This window comes from Xiphophorus hellerii, chromosome 12 (assembly GCF_003331165.1).
Source record: "Xiphophorus hellerii strain 12219 chromosome 12, Xiphophorus_hellerii-4.1, whole genome shotgun sequence".
Classification (NCBI taxonomy): Eukaryota; Metazoa; Chordata; class Actinopteri; order Cyprinodontiformes; family Poeciliidae; genus Xiphophorus; species Xiphophorus hellerii.
This window is the reverse complement of record NC_045683.1, coordinates 4,310,129-4,329,400: the sequence shown is the minus strand read 5'-3', so window position 1 is coordinate 4,329,400 and position 19,272 is coordinate 4,310,129. Positions and strand designations below refer to the sequence as shown.

Here is a 19,272-nt window from a genome sequence, read left to right as displayed (position 1 = left end):
ACGTTTTTACTCCTGAGTAATTTCTAGGATGGCTACGTTTTACTTTTACTTGAGTAAAGACATGTTGAAGTAGTGCTACTTTTACTCAGAATTGGGTAGTAACTAGTTACATTTACTCAGTTACATTTACTTCAGTAACCTTTTTGGAAAAATGTAGTTTTAGGAGTATTTTACTACTCTGTACTTTTTACTTTTACTTTTGTAATTTTATTATGAAACATCTCTGCTCTTACTTGAGTAAAATTTCTGGATTCTCGACCCACTGAATGAAAAACAAACATGTTTTAACCAGAAATTCACCAGACACAGACACAGACCTGCAGTTTTTGTTTTACGCTTAAAATACAAAATTTCCACTTAACTTTATATTTGGTCCTTCTGATTTATGTAATACTTACTAAATGATTGATAATTTAATCAGTTACTTGAGTAGACTTTTTGCCAAATACTTTTTAACTTTTACTTGAGTAATTTCCTGGACAGTAAAAATATGTTGAAGTGTTGTTTTAAGTAAATAAGTCCTTAAAAATTGGTTTAAAAAGTTCTAGTTCCACTTATAACAAAACATTTTCACATAAGTGAAATAATCTGCCAGTTTAACTTTTTCATCAATATTAAGAAATTATTTACTTAAAACAAGCTCATAATTCTTGCAAAAAAAGTTACTTATTAGTTAGTTTTCTTAATTGAAGTTTACTAAAATATTTGCAGTTGAAACTGGTGCAAAAATGTGCACAAAAAAAACAAAACAACAAAAATCATTAAATTTCATTTTGTGTCCAGTGCGTTTTTTAATCTAGCTACTTAATCCTGGTGTGTAAATTCATCTCAGCTCAGGAACTAATCACGAAATTATGATTACAACTCTTTGATTCTCTGCTTTCTGCACCTTTAGTACACGTGAAGGAAACTTAGACTTTATAAATCCCTAAGTCTGTTTAACTGGTTTATTTATAGCTTATAGCAGTATTTATAACCTTTGTAACCTCTTTTAACCTTAATTAGGGTCATTTCTTATCTGCTTTTTTTGCGCACCTTGAAATCTTTTTATCTTTAAATACTTTAAAGTATCTCAAAGTGTTTTTCTGTTTTTATGTTTTCCAGATCGTGACAGCTGCTCCTCAGAAGTTTAAAATCGACATTCTTCCGGTTGACGATGGAACGCCGCGGATCGTCACCAACTTGGGATTGCAGTGGCTGGAATACATGAACAACAAGGTACAACAAATTAAAAACAAAGTTTTAAAACAGCTTTTGATGCAAAGAGTGAGTTTCACCCTTGAAATGTTTAAAAACTGAGATGTTTTAATGAGGAAGGGACGTTTCTAACAATCATTGACAGAGCAACACCACAGCTCTGTGTGAATAATTTCTCACCAATTAAATACAGTTATTTGTTTTCACTTACCGACTCATAAATATGGAGCAAAATAAAACTTAATTCCCTCACCTCCAGGTGTTTTTTTTAAAAACTCATCACAAAGTAAAGCCAATTATGCAGCATTATTTTTTTGTTTGTTTGAACGCTGTTGAAATGTCATTTTGTGAAATTATTCCTCGCCTGCGCTGTTTGTGTTGCTGCTAATTAAGTCCTCTGTGTTTTATCACTTAGGCAAATTATGAAAATGCTAAACCTCTGCTTCATCTCATCGGTTTTTGAACAGGAAGCAAATCCTGTTAGCACATATTTGTGCCATTATGAGGTGTTTTTTCAGCTGCAGCTCACGCAAACACACAAGGATGTTGCTGCTGAAGTGTGAAGCTCATATTTAGAGAGTAAATAGCAGCATTTAGCTGAGGTCATGAATAACAACGCTGATCTTCAAAGAGGTTTTTAAAATCACTTTTTGCTCTTTTCTGCTGTTATATTTTCATACATAGGTCAAAACATTCATCCAGAAAGTGTTTATTAAAGGTCAGGTACACACATTCCCCCCAGCATTTATAAATATCCATATCCAACCTACATTAATGTGGGAAATAACACTGCTTGAAATTTTTTTTCATAGCTTTAAGACATTTTCAGACATTTCTGCAAAATTTTTCATCATGATTTATTTATACAGTTTGAAAAAAGTGTTAAACTTCAATGTTTTTCTCAGTTTAACTATTTCTAATTGAGCCACCGACAACAGACTTTGACAGAAACCAAAGAAATCAAAGCAAACTGGCCAACAATTGAAGTTGTGTGGAAAATGTAATGTAATTAAAGGGGACCTATTATGCAAAATTCAGATTTTGCTTGTTTTTGTATGTCCATGTGGGTCTCAACTGCTTCTAAAAACAACCTAAGACATTTTTAGGCACTGGGTTAATGTTTTTAACCCAGTACTGGGTTTACTGCTGTATGTGCTGCACAACGGCTGCTAGAAAAAAGAGTTTTGTTTTTGACTTATCATCCAGAAACCTCTTGCTTCATCCTTGTTGGTTGTGCAGGAAGCTCTACTAATGCTTTTCAAAGATGTACACTTATATAATTGTACCTGCTTACAAATTTTTTGAATCTCTTTGCTTTTACTGGCATGTTTAATGATGAGAAACCTTTTTACAGGCCATCACTTGGTATTTAAGCCAGGTGATGTTGCAGCAGGAGGAGGATCTCTTTCTAAATGCTGACAGATTTCAATTGCTTTCTTGGCTTTTAATGGGTTGTTGTTCATTATTTTCTTCAACGTGTTCAATACTTATTCCCTATGTTGTTCCACTTTGGCCTTCAGGATTTCACAGGTTGGTCAAAATCTTCTCCAGCAAGACTGCAGAATTGAATGAAAAACAAATTTTAGCATGGTTTTCATTCATCAGTGGAGTCTTGCGCTGTGACTGTACATACATCCTTTTCTTCAACGTATTCAGTACTGATTCTTTGTGTCATTCCCATTTTGTCTTCACAAATATCTTCCACTGATTCATTCCTGTTTATTTGTTCCCCAGGCCACCAATTTAATCACAAAGAAAGAGCTGCTGACGATGGACCCGGACACTGATGACGGACAGCTGGTGTATGAAATCACAGCAGAGCCCAAACACGGATTCCTGGAGAGCAAGCTCAAACCTGGCAACCCTGTCACCACGTTCACACAAGGTAAAGAGAAGTTTGGTTTTCATTTTTATCTACCAGAAATTACATGTTCTGTGTCTCCACTTTGATTAATTTATGAGTATTGCATTCTACTTCCAGTTAGACTCAAAGCTGTTCTTTTCTTACAATCAAAATAAAGCAAAAATAGTTTTTTTGTATTGTATTTTGTATTACTGATTAAACTTTAGCTTTAATAACATAAAGCTACATAATTTTTAAAGTTTAATCAGTAATACCTTTATAACAAATTTATGTCAGATCATGATTTCTTGGTTAATGTCAAGTTGTCATAACAAAGACATTTTGAATAATGTCAACTTTGTATTAAAAGTGTCATGATTTACCGAATGACACTTTATGACAACAGTCATAAATATTCATGAAGACTTACTCATGTTCATGACAGGCGTTATGTCATGTTTATGACGGTGTCATGACAGAATTATTCACAACCCGTCAAATAACGTTTTACCAATTAAATAAATAAAAAACCTTGAAACATACTGAAAAAACAAACAATCTTATCTAGTACTCTTGGAATCATACAAAACTAACTTATAAGTAGCTTTCTTAGCAAGATATAAAAGCTTATTTAAGTAAATAATTCCTTAATATTGATTTTAACTGGCAGTTTATTTTACTTATAACAAGACATGTTTTTTATATGATAAGTGAAATAATCTGTCAATGGAACACATTTTAAGGAATTATTTACTTTAAAAAAACATCCTATTTCTTACTGAAAACTTACTTATAAGTTCGTTTTGATTTATTAGGTATTTGAATTAGGAAATAGACCAGACATACTCGGTAATATTTAGTGTTTTTGCAGTGCGCAGATAATAAAAGCTCCATTTATTTACTACAGTTTCATGTTTTATTGCTGCCCCCTTCTGTCCAGGCCTGTCACAGAGTGAAATCATCCTTAGTTTGAGTTGTAAGTTAATATCCTGATACTTTACTGTTTATTTACTGTGTGGTTCTTCATGCAGGACTTTCAGAGGATTTACTCTCTGTTCAGGACTTCAGATGCTCTTCAGCTGCGTCTTTCCTCCAGGTTTCCATGTTTAGCCAGTTAATTTTGACTTTCAATCAGCAGGGTTCTTATTCAGAGTTTGTGTCATGTTCAGCTTCAGGCTGCAGCCTGGAATCAGTGTCAGCCTGTTTTTATTATGAGATGTTGATCCTTCAGGCCGGAGAGAAACTCCAGTGTTCAGCTCCGAGGACAGAAAAGCACTTCTGATGATAAGAAACATCAAATGAGTAAATAATCTCCTCTGGGCAAAAATAAATGTTGTTGAATAAGGTGAAAAGGATTTCTGGTGTAAAATATTTACATACTGGTGTGTGTGTTTGTGTTGTTTTTTTCCAGCTGCATGTTGCCCTCGGCGTCCTGAAGGTCATTTTAACGTTTATGCGTCTTCATTCGCCGTTAGTTAAGGTTTTATATTTTCTCCAGCCTCCTTTGGGAGGAATCGGTGAAAATATCAGCCAGCAAAGATATTCTTACTCATTTGGATTGGAAGTAATGGAAAAAAGCCAGAGGAGGCAAATTATAAAGTAATTATTTTGGAGGAAATGCAAAGTTAGTTCCATTTTCATACTGAAGCCAGAAATACCTGCCAAGAAAGAAATGGAGCCAAATTAGCTGCTATTTGCAGATTTTTCAGATATTTGAATTAGGAAGAATTAGGAAGTTAAGCAGTCACAATATTTTTGTTTCTTTTCTGTCCAGTAAAAGCATGAAATTAAAAGCAACAGCCTCAGAAATTAGTCACTTCTCAAACTTTAAGGATTTATTATTTCAAAAATCAACCTACCATCATGAAATTATTTGTTTTTCTTGTTATAAGAGTCAAACTCTTACATTTGTTCAGTTTGATCCTAAAGTTATCCACACTGATACAATCCAAGAGTTCAAGCAGAAAACACAAACAAAAATAAAAATCTTCTGATATCTTCTTTATCATTGCAGGATTTTGTATTTAGAGCTCCTCCACTTCCTTTTTAACCTAAAAATACTCCAAAATCTTGATCAGCTGTTAGTTTTCTCATCTTTCTGTGTTCCAGCTGAAATAAATCTGGGTCTCATCCGCTACCTGCTGCGTCAGGAGAACATCCAGGAAACCATGGACACCTTCAAGTTTCTGGTGAAAGACAGCAAACCCAACGTGGTCAGCGACAACGTCTTCCACATCCAGTGGTCTCTGATCAGCTTTGAGCACAAGAGGTACTGCATCACTGAAAAAAGACAAACACGCTGCAAAAACACAAAATATTACCAAACATTTTAAGTGCCAATATCTTAGTGCACATGAACTAAGAAAAAAGTAACTTCCAAGTGACTTTTCAGGATGATATAGGATCTTGTTTTAAGTGAATAATTCTGTAAAATTGATTAAAAAGTACTAGATTCACTGGCAGCAGTGCCAAAAAACAGTATTTATTAGTGTTGAGGTTTTTTTTTTTGTAATATTTTTGTTCAGAATTGTAACTTCACATCTGATGTTTTGTTTCCTAATCCTAAATTTAAATCTTTTGTGAGAAGGTTGAAGTCATCCAAGTGCAATAATTACGTTTGAGTTCACAATTTTATAAAAACAACAATAATTCTGGCTGCAGAAACTAATCTGGAAGATTGAAACCATGGAAACCATTCAGAAGCTGGGAATCGGTTCGTTATAAGTGAAACAATCTGCCAGTGGAACTAGTTCTTTTTCATCAGTATTAAGGAATTATTTGCTTAAAACAAGCTCCTATATCTTGCCAAAATGTCACCTGGACGCTGTTTTTCTCTCATTTCAAGTGCACCAAGATAGATATCTGCTCTAGAAACTAAACCAAATTTACTTGGTAAGATTTTGTGTTTTTGTAGTGAAAATGTAGAATAACGTCTCCGTCCCTCTGATTTGCCCTCAGCTACAACGTGAGCGAGAAAGCCGGAACCGTAGCCGTGACGGTGAAGCGAAGTGGAAACCTCAACCAGTACGCCATCGTCCTCTGCCGCACCGAACAGGGCAGCGCCGTTTCCACCAGCAGCACCGGAACTCGACCCGAACACCAGGACTACGTGGAATACGCCGGGCAGGTACGCTGTCGAAGGAACCAAACGCACAGATTTATATCTACATCCAGGGCATTGAACTTTTTGTTCATGTGGGTTAAAATTGACAAGTCAATAGTATTCGCAGGCCAAAAAAATTATGAATAAATAGAAACATTAAAATATAATCAAACAATTAGAGTTGTGTGATTTTTTTTCATTGTAGATCCAAAACTTTAAAATGATTTTACTCATTTTCTTTATTAAAAGTATGTCATTTAGTTTTCTAATTCTTTTGGGCTTGATTGAGCAAATGTATTATGTTATCAGAAAAATATTCGAGTTTCTCTCTTTCAAAACACTTGTTATATTTATCCAAGTTTAATAAATTAAATAATAGCTCTCTTATGTACAGCAAAGTTGGTTTTACAGTAAAAGTCTGTAAATACGCTCAGTTCTGCTGATTATAACAGTTTGGTTATAAAGAGACAAATACATAAATATTTTTAACTGTAAGAAAATTATATTGGTAATAATTTCACCCAAAAAAAAAAAAGTTTGTATCATTCTCGAATGGCAGTTAAGGGCCACAAAAAATCACTTAAACAGCCACAAATGGCCCGCAGGCCATGCTTTAGACACCCCTGTTCTACATCTTTTTTAAAAACCCTCTTCTGGGTTCTCCAGGTCCAGTTTGATGAACGCGAAGACACCAAGGTTTGCACCATAGTGATCAACGACGACAAGGTGTTTGAGGGGATTCAGAGCTTCCACGTGGAGCTCAGCATGCCGGTGTATGCGCTGCTCGGGGCAAACACGCGCGCCGTCGTCAACATCAACGACACAGAGGACGAGCCAACTCTGCAGTTTGACAAGAAGACTTACCACGTCAACGAAAGCAGCGGCTTCTTCAGCGCCCCCATCGAGAGGAAAGGTAGAGAAAGCAAGAATAATGATTGATTTCATGATTTAGTTAGACGGGTAGCTAAATCTGTCAACTCATTATTTTTGGGGCGATTTTCCTTCTGATGGTTTAAACTTTGGATTCTGAGTTTTGCTTTTGTACGTTTACATCACTTTGGATCATGACGTTTGCAGATGATGTTGTAATATTAGTTGAAAATGGGGGAGCAGGTGGAAGAGAATATCAAGCTAAATAATTAGCCTGTTTGCTAAATGTTTAGATATCAAGCTAAATATTTAGTTTGAACAGTAAATGTTTAGCTTGGAAATACATATTTAGTCAGGCTAAATATTTAATTTGGGGCTAAATAACTTGTTTTAAAAATGAATATTTAGTTTGAAATTAAATGTTTAGCTTCAAAAATTAATATTTTGGAAAATAAATATTTTATTTGGTAATAAATATTTCATCTTACTAAATATATATATTGGAGCTAAATATTTAGTTTAGAAAATAAATATTTAGTTTGAAAATTAAATGTTTAGTTTGGAAAATATGTATTTTGTAATATAGAAATTTAACTTCGAACTAAATGTTTAGTTAAATTGATATTTCATTTGGAGCCATATATTTAGCTAAGAAGTAAACATTTAGTTGGGAAGTAAATATTTAGTTTGCAAAATAAATAAAAACTAAATATCCCAACTAGTGTAGTTGGGAACCCAACTGAACGTATAATTCTTTGCTAATATTTAATTTACTAACAGCTAAATATATTCGGGAACTAAATATTTAGTTAAAAGTTTAATTCTGAGCTAAAAATTTGGTTTGGAAACCAAATATTTAAATATTTGGTTTGCAAACCAAATATTTAAATATTTGAGTGTGTATTCTCCTTGTTGCTTCTCTCTATAAATTAAATACAGTACCAAATAAAAAAACATTCTACTAAAATATACGAATTATGAATCTGCTTTTGTTTTTTCTGGTAAAGTGACAGATATTGTCAGATTGTTGCTTCACGTCGCCTCACGTCTTCCATGTTTGATCTGCCTTGGACCTTTTCACGCAGGCGACGCCTCCAGCACCGTGTCAGCTCTCTGCTACACCGTCTCCAAGTCGGCGAAGGGCAGCAGCCTCCACGCCCTGGAGTCCGGCTCCGACTACAAGAGCCGCGGAATGAGCAGCGACAACCGCGTCATCTTTGGGCCCGGCGTCAGCATGTCCACCTGCGACGTGAAGCTCATCGACGACAGCGAGTACGAACTGTCCGAGGAGTTCGAGCTGGTGCTGTCGGACGCCTCCGACAACGCCCGCATGGGCGACGTGTCGTCAGCCAAGGTCGTCATCGATGGACCCAACGACGCATCGACTGTGACTCTTGGAAATGCGACCTTTACGTTCAGTGAAGATGCTGGTGTGAACCTCATTCTTACATTCAGTTGAATGTGTTTGGTTTCTCTGTCGGGTGAATCTGGTTGTGTTCTTGACCCGGGTTTGCTGGGATCTCTTCTCTCCAGGAACCATAGAGATACCGGTGTTGCGCCAGGGAAGCGACCTGTCCTCTGTGACGTCTGTGTGGTGCGCTACCAGACCTCTGGACCCGCCATCAGCCATTCCAGGAGTTGACTACATCCCCAGCTCCAAGAAGGTGGAGTTCAAACCTGGAAAAACTGAGGAGGTACCAACACACACCTCACTTCCTGGTGGTGGTCAGAGTTGGGTAGTAACTAGTTTTATTGAAAGAAATTGATTTAGAAAAATTGTCTTTTGTCTGATTTTGCTGCTTTTATTGTATGGAATATTTCCATTTTGGTCCATAAAATACCTACATTTCCACTTACCTTTATATGTTGGTCCGTGAAGATGTAATTTTTAGTGATAGTTTGATAAGTTGATATTTTAAAGACCAAAATGACAATAATATACTGTATATAAGTAACAACAAATAACAATATCAGGACAAAAGAAAGTTTTTCCTAATCAGTTTCTGTCACAAAACCTTATTAAACTTGAACAAAAACTGCTGATGTGTGTCTGTATCTGGTGAAGTTTTGGTTAAAACATGTTTGTTCTTCATTCAGTGGGTAGAAAATCCAGAAATTTTCTACCCACTGTAAGAGTGGAAATACTTTATAATAACATTACTCAAGTAAAAAGTACACCATAGTGAAAATACTATTTATATTATTGAGTAAATGTAACTAGTTACCACCCAACTCTGATTATTTAAAAACCTTCCTCTGTTTTTTGATTTTTAGACCTGCAGTTTGACCATCATGGACGACATTCAGAACCCGTCCATTGAAGGTCCGGAGTCCTTCGTTATCTTCCTCAGTTCTCCGCAGGGGGCGGTCCTTCAGGAACCTTACGAAGCCAACATCGTCATCACCGACACCTTCCAGGACAGTACGTACCGAACCATCCGCACCGTGTTGCTTTGGGTCGATCACTAAAACCATCTGCTGCTCTCAGTTCCTACCATGCAGTTTGACAAAACCTCGTACACCGTGAAGGAGAAAGACACCGTCCTCCATGTCCCCGTCATCCGGACCGGAGACCTGTCCTTCAAGTCGTCGGTGCGTTGTTTCACTCGGACCATGTCTGCCATGGTGATGGATGACTTTGTGGAGAGGAGGAACGCTGATGAATCCCGAATGACTTTTCTCAAAGGAGAGAAGGTAACGTGTTGACCCACATATTGTGTCAAATCCTGTTTGTTGTGTTTGTGGGATTAAATCTTTGTTGGTCCATCAGGTGAAGAACTGCACGGCTCACATCAACGACGACTCTGTTTTCGAGCCTGAGGAGGAATTCCAGCTCCATCTTGGAACGCCGCAGGGTGACCACTGGAGCGGAGCAATGATTGGAGCCAATGACATCGTGACGATCACCATCACTAACGATGAGGATGGTAAACGCACCCTGAATAGATGGATAGATTTTTTATTACAGACTCAGAGTCCAGATTACATACAAATACACTCAATTAATGGCTGAAATGGTTAATGAAATAAATTCCGATTAATCGATTAGTGAACTAATCGCAAACTAATTTAGTAATCAAATAATCATTAACTAGATTATACAGACTCAAAAAAAGGCTGATTGCTGAAAGAACAATACATTTAAAGCCGTAACTAAGCCAAAGCTGTTCAAAAATATATACATTTCAGAATTAAGATTAAAAAATCTTTACCTGTAAAGATGTTCTACCCAGAACTCCTCAAGTTGCAGTTTTAGCTTCACCTATTTCAAATCCTGTAAAAAAAAAAAATCTCCTATTAACCACCTTTTGCTACCCAATTATTAATTGGTTAGTTGGAAAAATTATCAACAGATCAGCCACAAACTCTTAAGTTTTAAAACCTGGACAACTAAATCTTCAGACATTTTTGGTTTGAGACAATAAAACATTTTCTTGAACATTTTTTTGAAAATATGCTAATGTACATTTTAAGCACACAAAGTTAAGGATAGGTATTAATTGTGATTAGGGCTGAAAAGATCAATCAGATTAATCCCGGTACCGATGTTAAAGCTGACATATTGCGCCCGCGTCCCAACTTCTTCTGCTCCTCCAGCTCCCACCATCGAGTTCGAACAGGCGTCCTACCAGGTCAGAGAGCCTCCCGGTCCAGACGGCGTCGAGGCGCTCAACATCAAGGTGATCCGCCACGGAGACCTGGACCGAACCTCCAAGATCCGCTGCAGCACCAGGGACGGATCGGCCCAGTCTGGAGTGGACTACAATCCCAACAGTCGAGTCCTGAAGTTCACGCCTGGTGAGTGGAGAGAACCTCTGATGTAGCTTCCAGTGTGTGATTAAATATCGCTGACTCTGTTTGTTGCTTTAAAGGAATGGACCACATCATGTTCAAGGTGGAGATTCTGTCTAATGAAGACCGAGAGTGGCATGAATCCTTCTCCCTGGTGCTTGGTCCTGATGATCCGGTGGAGGCCGTGCTTGGTGAAATCACCACGGCGACTGTGACGATTCTGGACCAGGAGGCTGCAGGGAGCCTCATCCTCCCTGCCCCACCTATAGTAAGAAAAACCTCTTAGAAGCATCTCTTCTTTAAAGGTTTTATGCTTCCTTGAACAGGTCAGGATAGGTTTATGGGCATACAAAACATGTCTACTACATTTTATTCTCAGAATATTTCTTAGATAATGAGATTCTAGTCTGATCAGTTCAGAATGAGATGTTTTAGGGCCTCTTGTCACTTTAAATCCAAATAAGCTGCTGCTGCTGCTGGCCACGCCCCTCAACTCAACGTTTCCACTTGCACGTGAAAATGACTGCAAAAAGATGCACAATTATGCAACTACACATCTTTGAAAAGCAATAGCAGAGCCTCCTGCACAACCAACAAGAATGCAGCAAGTGATTTCTGGATGTTAAGTCAACAGCAAAACACTTGTCTTTTCCAGCAGCCATTGTACAGTGGTAAAACCAGCTGTACATTGACTGGTTGTACAGCCATTATACAACCAGCCATTGGACAGGTTAGACCCTACTGATAATGTGTTGTCGCAATAGTAATCCTGCTCAGTGATGGAGCTCAGCTTGGGTTGCTAGGTAACAGGGTAGTGCGTGTCAAATCTGACTTAACAATTGGGAGATTTTTTATTTTCTAGAAACCCAAAATCATTAACTTTTTAACCAAAAAATAGCTACTGGTTTATTAAGACCAGGTGAAGTTTTTAGAAGCAATAGAAACCCAAATGGAAGTATAAAACCTTGTTTTAACTTAATATTTCCCTAATACAGATGAAAAGCACTAGTTTCACTGGCAGCTTAACTCACTAATAACAAGGAAAATGTTTTGCTATAAATGAAATAATCTGCCAGTGGAACTAATATTTATTTCCAATATAAAGGAATTATTTTCTTAAAACAAGCTCATAATTCTTGCAGCAAAGTTACTTGTAAGTTAGTTTTGTCTTATTTCAGGTGTATTAAGATATTTGCATTAGAAACTAAACCAAATAAACTTCGTAAGATTTTGTGTTTTTGCAGTCCAGCAGCCATTGTACAGCGCATACAGCTGTAAAAACAAATGACCAAATGTGCTGGATCTCTGCATGGGTTGCTAGGTTACGGGGCTGGACTTCTGGGGTTGCTAGGTAACGGGACGTCTGGTGGTTTTTGAAACAGACACCAAAAAACATTCACTTATTGCCAAGAAAAAGGCGGGGTGTTTCTTTTTAAGTGCTTGGGTTGTTTTTAGAAGCTGTAGAGACCCAATGGAAGTACAAAACCATAAAAATTTTAATTTTTAGTATAATAGGTCACCCCTTTAACACATTTCCAAAGTTGGAGCATTAAAACGAGTCTTCCCGCCTCCTCAGGTGGTTTCACTAGCCGACTACAATCACGTCCAGGAGGTGACCAAAGAAGGCAGCAAGAAAACTCCCTCTCCTGGCTACCCTCTGGTCTGCGTGACCCCCTGTGACCCTCACTACCCGACGTACTCCGTGGTGAAGGAGCACTGTGAGGAGGCGGGAATCAACCAGACACAGGTTCACTACTCCTGGGAGGTGGCGGCTCCCACCGACTCCAGCGGAGCACGCTCTCCGTTTGAGACGGTGACCGACACAACGCCGTACACCAGCGTCAACCACATGGTGAGGCCCGATGGTTTACTGCACTTAGTCAAAAATAAAGTTACAATCCAGGTCAGTTCAACCCCCGTTAGGTGGCGAAAGCTTCTGCCAATTATAACAGAGCTTCAGATGTCTTTGGTGCGCATTTAATGTTCAGTTTTTATGGAACAAACAACGGCAACATACACTTAAAGAGGATAACAAAGTCAGCCTTCTATCACCTGAAGAATATTTTCAGGATTAAAGAACTAATATCCCATCTAGATCTAGAGAAACTCATCCATTCATTTCTATCCATTCGTAGGTATTTAGGCTCTTGTTGGACAGCCTGACCACTCCATGCTGGAGTGGTCAGAAAGACTAGAAGGCCTCCATTTTTTCTCTTAAACCTACTTTGTGTGGTTCCCCTCAGGTTCTGGACAGCATTTACTTCAGCCGTCGCTTCCACGTCCGCTGTGTGGCTCAGGCCCGGGATAAAGCCGGCCACCTGGGAACGCCTCTGCGGAGCAACATCATCACCATCGGCACGGACAGCTCCATCTGCCACACCCCCGTTACCACGGGAACAGCCAGAGGTTTCCAGGCCCAGTCTTTTGTCGCCGCGCTTAAATACCTGGATGTGAAGCACAAAGAGCACCCCAACCGGTTTGTACTCACTGATAAACAGTTACGATGTCACCAGGTGACTACAAACCCATCCAATCACAACTTTCTCCAGCTGAACAGAAACAAAACTAACGACCTAGAGTCAACACACTGCTGCAGTTACTACAGCTGGAAACTAGAGATCAGGCCTAAAATCTGGGTGTTAACCTTCAGAGCCACATAAAAACAATTACAAAGTCGGATTTCTGTCACTTGTATAGCATTTCCAGGATTAAAAGATTAATAGACCAGGAAGATCTAAAGAAACTCATTCATGTGTTTATCTTTAGGCGCATTGATTAGTGCAACTGTGTCTTCACAGGTCTGAAAGCTGCAGCTGGTCCAGAACGCTGCTGCTGTTGTTCTGACTAAAACCAGGAAGATAGAGCACATCACCCAGTTTTAAAGTCCCTACCCTGGCTCCCTGTAGCTCCGAGAATAAACCTTAAAATACTGTTGTTAGTTTATAAATCACTGAACGGATCTGCTGTTGTGTCAACCTTCCAGACCTCTCAGATCTTCTGGTTCTGGAGAAGCAGCATTCAGCTTCTCCATGTTTGATGTGTAATGGTGACAAAATGTAATGTTTCAATTGTTGTAAAGCAGTTTGAACTGAATTGTTGCTGAAATGTGCTACACAAAAACAATTATTGATTTTTCTAAAAAAAAAATCACCGTTCTGCTTTGTTTTTTTTTTTATTTTCCTCCATGTTCAGCATCCACATCTCGGTGCAGATTCCACATCAGGACGGCATGCTGCCGCTTGTGTCCACCATGCCGCTGCATAACCTGCACTTCCTGCTGTCGGAGTCGATCTACAGGCAGCAGCATGTCTGCTCCAACCTGGTCGCCATCAAAGAGCTGCAGGGCATTTCTGGTCAGTCAGACTCTGTTCAGGAAAATTACTACATTTTAATTAGGTGTTTTCAAGGTTTGGAAAGTCCTTGATTTCCAAAAACATTAAGAAAGAATGCCACCTGACTTTAGTTTATACATCATAACCAAAATTTATTGACTCAATCTATTACATTGCTGATCTATATATCCTTATAATGCTACACCTGTTATAGTTCTACTTAATCTTCTTTTTTATGAATTTATATATTCCATTTTTATTTTCACAAACAAAAGACATATACAGACAGAAGAAAAAGCCACACAGGCTTTGTCTTTGTTTAACCTAAGTTATATGTATGTGGTTTATTATAAGAAATGTAGATATTATAATCCAAGAATTGAAAAATAAAAATAAAATAAAAACACAGAAAAACAGATTATGTTTGTTAAAAATAAAGGAATGTGGTTGATTGTTATATAAATTATATAAAATAATGATTTGAAACTATCTTTAGTTAATTCACTGTAAAAACACAAAATCTTACCAAGTATTTGTGATTTAATGTCCAGTAAAAATATCTTAATACACTTGAAATAAGAATAAACTAAATTACAAGTAACATTTATGCAAAAACTATGAGCTTGTTTTCAGTAAATAATTCTGTAATATTGATGAAATAATACGGGTTACATTGGCAGATTATTTCACTTAAACAAGAAAAAACTTGTCTGCCAATAGAACCAGAACTTCTTTCCAATTTTAAGGAATTGTTGACCTAAAACTCATTTATCTTGATGAAAAATTACTTGTAAGTTAGTTTTGTCTTAATACTAAGATATATGCACTGCAAACTCAACCAGAAATACTTGGTAAGATCTTGTGTTTTTGCAGTATTTGTATTTTTTTTAACTCGCTTACCTTGAAGAATATTTACTGGAACTTTACTGTGGGAAAAACAAAATCTGTTTAGAGGCATTTCAGAGTTTAATTTGTTAAAATGTACCATCCTCCCTCCTAATTCTGTGGTTTAAAGCAGAATCACTGTTCTACCCACAGAGTCCGGCTTCCTGGATGACATTTCCTACGACAGCATCTCTCTTGGTCCAGGCTATGACCGCCCCTACCAGTTTAACCCCAACGTCCGAGAGGCCAAGAGCATCCAGCTCTACAAGCACCTGAACCTGAAGAGCTGCATCTGGACCTTTGACGCCTACTACGACATGACCGAGCTCATCGACGTCTGCGGCGGCTCCGTCACCGCTGATTTCCAGGTGGGTCAAGCATCACTTTGTTCTAGATGTGGGGTTAGGAATGGACCGATCCTCTTTTTACGCTTCTGATACCGGTACAGATATCTGAGGTTTACTACCGACCCAATCAAGAAAAGCATTGCTGAATTTGCTTGAAATCTCTATTTCTCTTTTTAAATCCAGACATAAATTGTACTGAATTACAAATTTATTGGATAATTCAGAACCAGTACAGATCACTAAAATGCACCAATAGCTTCACAGCTTTGCCAAACATCTAAAAACAACACAACTTCAGTTTGCTCAGTCAGTTCAATTAATGGATAAATGTAAGGATGGTGGACTCTGTTTTCTTCTTCCATTTTTATTCAGATAGTTCTCAAAAGGGGACAAATGATGCAAAATTCACTTTTTGCATATTTCTGTTCCTCTATTTGTGTCTCTGCTGTTTCCAAAAACAGCCCAAGCACTTAAAAAGACTCACCAATCTGTTTGTGTCAGTAAGTTAATGTTTTTGTTGCCTGGAAAGTGAGCCATTTCAAAAACCTCCTGATTGTTAAATCACATTTGATGTGCACTGCATCATTACCTAGCAACCCCACCCCATCCAAATCAAGCCTGTTACCTAGTAACCCCATCCAAGCCAAGCCTGTTACCTAGCAACCCCAGCCAAGCTAAGCACAGCTGGTTTTACTGCTGTATGTGCTGTACAATGGCTGCTGGAAACACAAGTGTTTTGTTGTCAACCTTCCATCCAGAAACCACTTGCTGCATTTTTATAATTTGTATTGGTTGTGCAGAAGGCTCCACTAATGCATTTGAAAGATGTACGTTTGTATAATTGCACATCATTTTGCAACCATTTTCTCGTGCCAATGTAAGTGTGGCCAGCAGCAGATTTTTTCGATTTAAAGTGACAAGATGCCCTAAAACAGCCTAAAGTTCCATTAGATAAGAATGATATTGTAAAAAAAAAATGTGTAAATGTGTTGTAGGCCATCTATAGAGCTATCCTAACCTGCTCAAGGAAACATAATAGGTCATCTTTAAATCAAATTCCAAACTTTATTAGACAGTGTAGAAACCCTGTACATGAGCTCATAGCCTGGAAGTGGAGAAACAAAATTAAAAGACACACTTTTGCTGTTTTTTGTTTGTTTTGTCAGGTTCGGGACTCGGCTCAGTCCTTCCTGACTGTGCAGGTTCCTCTCTACGTCTCCTACATCTACGTGACGGCGCCTAGAGGCTGGGCCTCTCTGGAGCATCACACCGAGATGGAGTTCTCTTTCTTCTATGACACGGTGCTCTGGAGGACAGGTCGGGGCTAAACCCAGAAAAAAAAATCACTCCTAATCAATTCTCTTTACGCCTCAGCCTCCGGAACGGAAATTAAAACCGTTTAACATCAGATAACTGAGAGAGCGGTTATTGTGATAAGGGTTTCACCTTGGTTCTTAACTTCTGTTGTTTTCCTGTCTGCAGGGATCCAGACTGACAGCGTCCTTTCAGCCAGACTGCAGATCATCAGGATCTTTATCAGAGAGGACGGCCGGCTTGTGATTGAGTTCAAAACTCATGCCAAATTCAGAGGTCGGTTCACAGCAACAGAGAAACACTCTGCAAAGCAGCTCAGATTACTGTTTTACATTTTCTCCTACAAAATCTCCAGAATTAAGAGAAAAATAAACGTGATGAAATAGTAAAAACCTGTTTTATGTCCTTTGGGATTGTCAAGTTTAGAGATGCACCGATCTGATATTAATATCTGTATTATTTTCAGTTATTGAAAATAATTTTATCTTTGGTATCAGTAACAATGTGCCTGATCAATAAGGGCAGATCTATTCAGTCTAATTCAATGCTGTGAGTATAGAAATAAATTAAACTTGCATGCAGCATTGGGCGGCCCTCACAACTCGGTGCCACCTTGGCACTGCCACCCCGTCGTCGTCGTCAATGCTCTCACACCTTTCCTGCATTCTCCCACTAGGTGGCGCTTTTGCCAAATTTTCCAAATCGCCTTTAGTTCATATTAGTACAAGTAGGGCTTGAAATCTTAAAGGGTGTGCTGAAATTTGACCTTCCAGCTAGAAAATTCTTCTTCACAGTGTAAAAGAAAGACAACCGGCAGCAAAATAAGTAACTTACTGTTGTAAGGGGGCGGGGCAATGGTGATGTCACCAATTTACCATGAGAATATGTTATACATTAAACATTTCTGGGTCACAAAGAATGTCTCATACAGCTGTGAAACTATATGGGGAATTTATTCCACCTTTTATGGTGAATGGTCAGATTTTGAGGCTTGGCCACACCCATAAACTTTGGTGCAGCAAAAAGCTTTTGATAACTTGTGGTCTCCAATGTCTCAAGTCTTTACTGAGAGATTTTGAAGTTTCCATGTCAAAACCTGTAGGAAGAGTTCATAGTTACAATGTAGGTAAAAGAGATAAAATGGCCGACTTTCTGTTGGTTTTGGACTATGGCTCATAGAGACGTTTCTGTAGGTTGTGATATGTTACACATTGTACCGAATTTTATAATTATACAATGTATAGTATTACTTGATATCTAATTCTTTCATTTTTAATTCTTTCAATGTGTAATTAAAAGAAAATTTTAAAAACATGTATTAAATGAAACCTGCTGGTGTTTTTTAGTGAAAGTCTTATATACATTTTCTTTCTTACTTTCCTTCAGGTCAGTTTGTTCTGGATCACCACACTCTGCCGGGTCACAAATCTCGCCTGATGGCCCCCGACCACCTGGGGGGCATCGAGTTCGACATGCAGCTTCTGTGGAGCGCGCAGACCTTCGATTCACCGTATCAGCTGTGGAGGGCCACCAGCTCCTACAGCAGGTGGGAACACTTTACCTAAATCTGAAAAACACACAGAAGAAACAATCTAATGCGGAATGGAGGGTATTATTCATTTAAATGCACAACACTGTAAAAACACAAGATATTACCAAGTATTTTTGGTCCAGTTTCTACTACAAATATTATAGTACATTTGAAATAAAACAAAACTAACTTGCAAGTAACTTTTAAGTTAGTTTTGTCTCATTTCAAGTGTCCTCGCACTAGAAACTAGACAGATTTTGTGTTTTTGCAGTGTATGTGGGATAAGCATATCTTTCATTTTCTCTCAGGATATTTTTAACATTTGTTGATTGACTTAACAAACTTCACGTTCGTCTCTGTAGATTTTCTCATCTTGATTCCTTTGTGAGCATCTAATATTCTTTGCGTATTCTGCAGGAAGGACTACTCTGGGGAGTACACCGTCTTCTTGATCCCGTGCACCGTTCAGCCGACCCAACCCTGGATCGACCCGGGAGATAAACCTCTGTCCTGCACGGCTCATGCTCCAGAGAAGTACGGCCCACAGATTCTGGAAATCTAGGAGATATTACAGCATGTCCTTAAAAAGTCTCAAATTTATGGTTCTAAAATTAAGGCCTTAAAATATCTTAAATCCATGAAGAAATGTAAGTTGGCCTTTAAAATCGTTAATCGCATGTCTTAAATTTGGTCAATTTAATTTTGTATATTCTATGTAGTTTATTTTTCTTGCTGGACTTTTATATCAAGCAAACGTTTGAGGCTTGCACAGACATCTTCCATCTGTTCTGTGACTTGAGTTGGTTGAGGTTACTGCTAACTAGCTGCTAATGTATCCTTGCTAACTAGCTGGCTAGTTTTTTTGTGTCTATCATGAGAAAGTGTCAATTTATTGCAATGTCCTCTTGTGACTTGAGGCAATTGAGCTACCGCTAACTAGCTGCTAATATATCCTTACTATCCGGGTAGCTTGGTTTTTTGCACTTATCTTGAGAAAGTGTAAATTTATCACCATATCCTTGTGTGACTTGAGGTGGTTGAACTACCCTTGACTAGCT

The 19,272-nt window shown here is 38.1% G+C and overlaps 1 protein-coding gene and 1 long non-coding RNA gene across 3 annotated transcripts in view; one reads left to right on the top strand and one right to left on the bottom strand.

Annotated features, from left to right (window-relative positions):
* Nucleotides 1-19,272, top strand: part of fras1 (Fraser extracellular matrix complex subunit 1) — a 297,850-nt gene that overhangs the window by 272,736 nt on the left and 5,842 nt on the right. For both annotated transcript variants that reach the window (XM_032578347.1, XM_032578346.1), the window contains 20 exons: nt 1,105-1,218; nt 2,932-3,082; nt 5,150-5,309; nt 5,999-6,167; nt 6,810-7,056; nt 8,099-8,443; nt 8,547-8,707; nt 9,288-9,435; nt 9,502-9,707; nt 9,784-9,940; nt 10,611-10,811; nt 10,886-11,073; nt 12,382-12,657; nt 13,049-13,281; nt 13,998-14,158; nt 15,176-15,390; nt 16,536-16,686; nt 16,852-16,959; nt 18,070-18,229; nt 18,632-18,748. In XM_032578347.1, coding sequence (XP_032434238.1) covers nt 1,105-1,218; nt 2,932-3,082; nt 5,150-5,309; nt 5,999-6,167; nt 6,810-7,056; nt 8,099-8,443; nt 8,547-8,707; nt 9,288-9,435; nt 9,502-9,707; nt 9,784-9,940; nt 10,611-10,811; nt 10,886-11,073; nt 12,382-12,657; nt 13,049-13,281; nt 13,998-14,158; nt 15,176-15,390; nt 16,536-16,686; nt 16,852-16,959; nt 18,070-18,229; nt 18,632-18,748 — 3,668 coding nt within the window. The remainder of the gene's footprint in view (nt 1-1,104; nt 1,219-2,931; nt 3,083-5,149; nt 5,310-5,998; nt 6,168-6,809; nt 7,057-8,098; nt 8,444-8,546; nt 8,708-9,287; nt 9,436-9,501; nt 9,708-9,783; nt 9,941-10,610; nt 10,812-10,885; nt 11,074-12,381; nt 12,658-13,048; nt 13,282-13,997; nt 14,159-15,175; nt 15,391-16,535; nt 16,687-16,851; nt 16,960-18,069; nt 18,230-18,631; nt 18,749-19,272) is intronic.
* Nucleotides 1,891-16,142, bottom strand: LOC116729673 (uncharacterized). The gene is made up of 3 exons (XR_004341190.1): nt 16,097-16,142; nt 8,691-8,699; nt 1,891-2,366 (listed from the first exon to the last, which is right to left on the bottom strand). It is a non-coding gene; the product is annotated as an uncharacterized LOC116729673 (long non-coding RNA).